General features: G+C 41.6%; 1 protein-coding gene across 1 annotated transcript in view; it reads left to right on the top strand.

Annotated features, from left to right (window-relative positions):
- LOC107085782 (alcohol dehydrogenase 1-like) overlaps window positions 1–3,092 on the top strand; it is a 12,456-nt gene continuing 9,364 nt past the window's right edge. Inside the window, exons 1-2 of the mRNA XM_015376328.1 lie at window positions 1–258; window positions 2,591–2,692. Of these exons, the coding sequence (XP_015231814.1) occupies window positions 241–258; window positions 2,591–2,692 (120 nt within the window). The 5' untranslated portion in view covers window positions 1–240. The remainder of the gene's footprint in view (window positions 259–2,590; window positions 2,693–3,092) is intronic.

The following is a 3,092-nucleotide window of genomic DNA, read 5'->3' as shown; positions in this document are numbered from 1 at the left end:
AGCAACATGCAGATCAAACCGTAAACCAGTCAGAGAAAGTTGCTTCCTTTTCCTATTCTCTCCGCCTTGTCATGTGACGTGCGTAATCAGGAAATGAAGGCCCTGATTAAAACCAGAGGTTAAAGTCCTTGCCTGTTGAGCTTTTCCTCTTCTCCTCTGGCCGTTCTTTTGAATTGCTGCTCCAATCTTCTCATAGCTCTTCTCTGAATTGGAATCAATCAATCATCTCTGCAGGGAAAAATGTCCACAGCTGGGAAGGTGAGATGAATTACACGTCTGTAGCATGTTTGATCAGTTTAGCATGTAAGCTGAGGGCTGCTTTTTACAGCCTTTGTCTCACTTTACTTCCCAGCTTGTGATTTATTCCATCTGCTGCAGAAATAAAACAGGTGAACTTGACACTGCTGCTCGTTGCTAGGTGTCACGTTACTCCTGGGGAAAGAAGCTGAGCTGTTAGCTGGTGCAGAAAGAATCCTCAGGCACTTTGCTTTAGTTTTTTTGTTGTTGTTTCCTAATTGTTTTGTCATTACCATCAGTTTGACTGTCTTATTATAATCAATTCTTTTTATTCTACCATTTTCCGCTTATTATATGTTGTTATTATTAAAATAATTTCTAATTGCGATAGACTGGCGACCTGTCCAGGCTGTACCCTGCCTTTCACCCATAGACTGTGGGCGATAGTCAGCAGCCCTACCTATCCTGTTGATGAATGGATGGATTTTGAATTGAACATTATTACATGATATGTTTTGATTTAGATTTTTTTTTCCAATATTTAATGTTCTGTCTAATGTAAGAACCAAACCCTTTGGGTTCTAAAGTGCAGTTCATAAGAGGACGTCCCAGTAAATCCATCCAGACGTCAGACCATTTAGCTCTAACTCTTTATTTCTTCTTAGTCATGAACTTCCAGGATGTCCTTTTAAAATATTTAATCCATGGCCAGAATTGAAGGCATATTCTTTTATTTAAAACACAATCTTGTTTTTTTAGAATCAGAGTTTTTTTGCACCAATATATATTATTTGGCAGGACTTATTGTATGATGAAATTATGCATTCCTGTGAATATTGCATCTGAAAGAAACTCGTCTGAGTTGCTTGTAATCCCTCTGACATTTACGGCTGAAAAGAAAACAGAAAGTCATTATTCAACTCTCGTCTCCTGTGGCATCCTGCTGGTTTTAATGTCTAAAACTGGATTAAAGCTGTAGAGTTTAGCTTTATGTGGGAGACACCCTGCCTTCTTTTAAGCCTAGGCTTAAAACTTTCCTTTTTGATAAAGCTTATAGTTAGAGTGGGTCAGGTTATCCTGAGCTATCTCTATATTTACGCTGCTATAGGGTTTGACTGCTGGAGGACATAGGGACCCCTTTTATCCTTCTGCTTCATTCTATCTCTATTCTACCATTCTTCCCTTGTTTGTTTAACCCTTGACTTTATGTTCCATCCACCCAGCCATCTTCTCCCACTTATTCCGTCTGAGTTGCCTGAGAGGCAGGGTGATACCCTTTTTCCAGCTTTTTATTATTATTACACTGTCACAAGTACAGAGCAATGAAATGAACTCCCTGCCTGCATTTAACCCATCCCCTTGATGAGCAATGGGCTGCCATGGTGCGGTGCCTGCGGAGCAGTGTGGGGTTATGGGTCTTTTCTTAGGGAGCCAGCGTGGCAGTCTGTGGGAGTGAGGCTTGAACCTCAGAACCTCTGGATTTAAAGCTCCATGTACCAACCAGCAGGCCACCAGTCACCTACCGAGAGATGATAGCAAGGTGGGCTCATGTTATTACCCATCCGGGACCAAAATCAGGGTCTGTTCAGAGGGGGATTCGAACAAAGACCTGACACAAATTAACCAAGCCACTTTCACATTCTGATTGTTTGGCATGTTTTAACTGAAACCCGACAAACATTTAACTTGAAAAAGTAAAATGTCTGTGTGATGACTCCTTCAAGTATCTGTGCGATACTCAGCCAGCTCAAAAGTCTGCAGAGGAGTGATGAGCGGCGCCTCTGCAGCCATCATTATTAGCTGAATAATCTCCTGCTGCTGAATATATCCAGCAATGCCAGGTAAGTGGTGTCCTTCTTTTGTTGGGTTCCTGCATCAGGTCTTTGCAGGGCATTGTAAGCTCCAGCATGATTAGGTGGCCTTGGCTTTGGCCATGTGTTAAGGGATCCTCAGAGGCCCTTCCAGTTGGCTGGGAGTTGCCAGTTAAAGGCTGTAAATAGGAGGTGTGTTGTTGTCCCATGTTGCGTGTGACATTTCTTCTGTTCTCTGATGAAGATAATTTCCTCTCTCAGCCATGATGGTGTTTTCTGTTGCCAAGGATTTGTTCTTTGCCCCTGTCCTTTGGCCATGGTGATGCCAATAACAGCCATCTGCAGACATCTTTGGGCAACTGTAGGTAGCAAGGAGCCTTTTTTCAAAGCAAAGGAGGAAGGCGGGGGTATCAACTTTTTTTCCTAGTTATGAAGTTTTGCAGGCATAGCGGCACATAGTAGGCTGTCTTCAACAGAAGCAAAATAGAATTTTGTCAAGAATAATTCGGTAGATAACTTTTTTTCCTACATTTCATCTTTAGGTAATTAAATGCAGGGCAGCGGTGGCCTGGGAGCCCGACCAGCCTGTGGTCATAGAGGAGATTGAAGTTGCCCCTCCATTGGCCAGTGAGGTCCGCATCCAGGTAAAAGATATTTCTCATTTCATTTATTGTATTTCTCTCCATCCTGGAGGCTTTTCAGGCCTGTTTTTCAGTGTAGTCCTGTTTCTCTGGCTGTGACTAAGTGAATGTGCTCTCTTCATCCTCTGACATGGGAGGTGGCTTGGAGCTCGTCTTAATTCATTCCATGAAAGTCTAAATATAGCTTGGGATCGTTCAAAAGCTTTTATCTTGTAACACATCAGCTTCCCCCTTAACCCTTTAAAGTCGTAGGGAAGTCATATTTAAATGTAAAATCATTCTGGCTTAAACATGTATATAAATGTACTCTTTATCAGACGATAGTATAACATTTTGAAAATTTCTGTTTTAAAAAAAAAATCCTTTCTTAAAACCATGTTTTCATTCATAGCATCTTGATTCA

This window comes from Cyprinodon variegatus, unplaced genomic scaffold, assembly GCF_000732505.1.
Source record: "Cyprinodon variegatus isolate N-32 unplaced genomic scaffold, C_variegatus-1.0 Scaffold133, whole genome shotgun sequence".
In the NCBI taxonomy this organism is placed as follows: domain Eukaryota; kingdom Metazoa; phylum Chordata; class Actinopteri; order Cyprinodontiformes; family Cyprinodontidae; genus Cyprinodon; species Cyprinodon variegatus.
The sequence above is the reverse complement of the archived record's forward strand: the minus strand, read 5'-3'. Positions and strand labels throughout refer to the sequence as shown.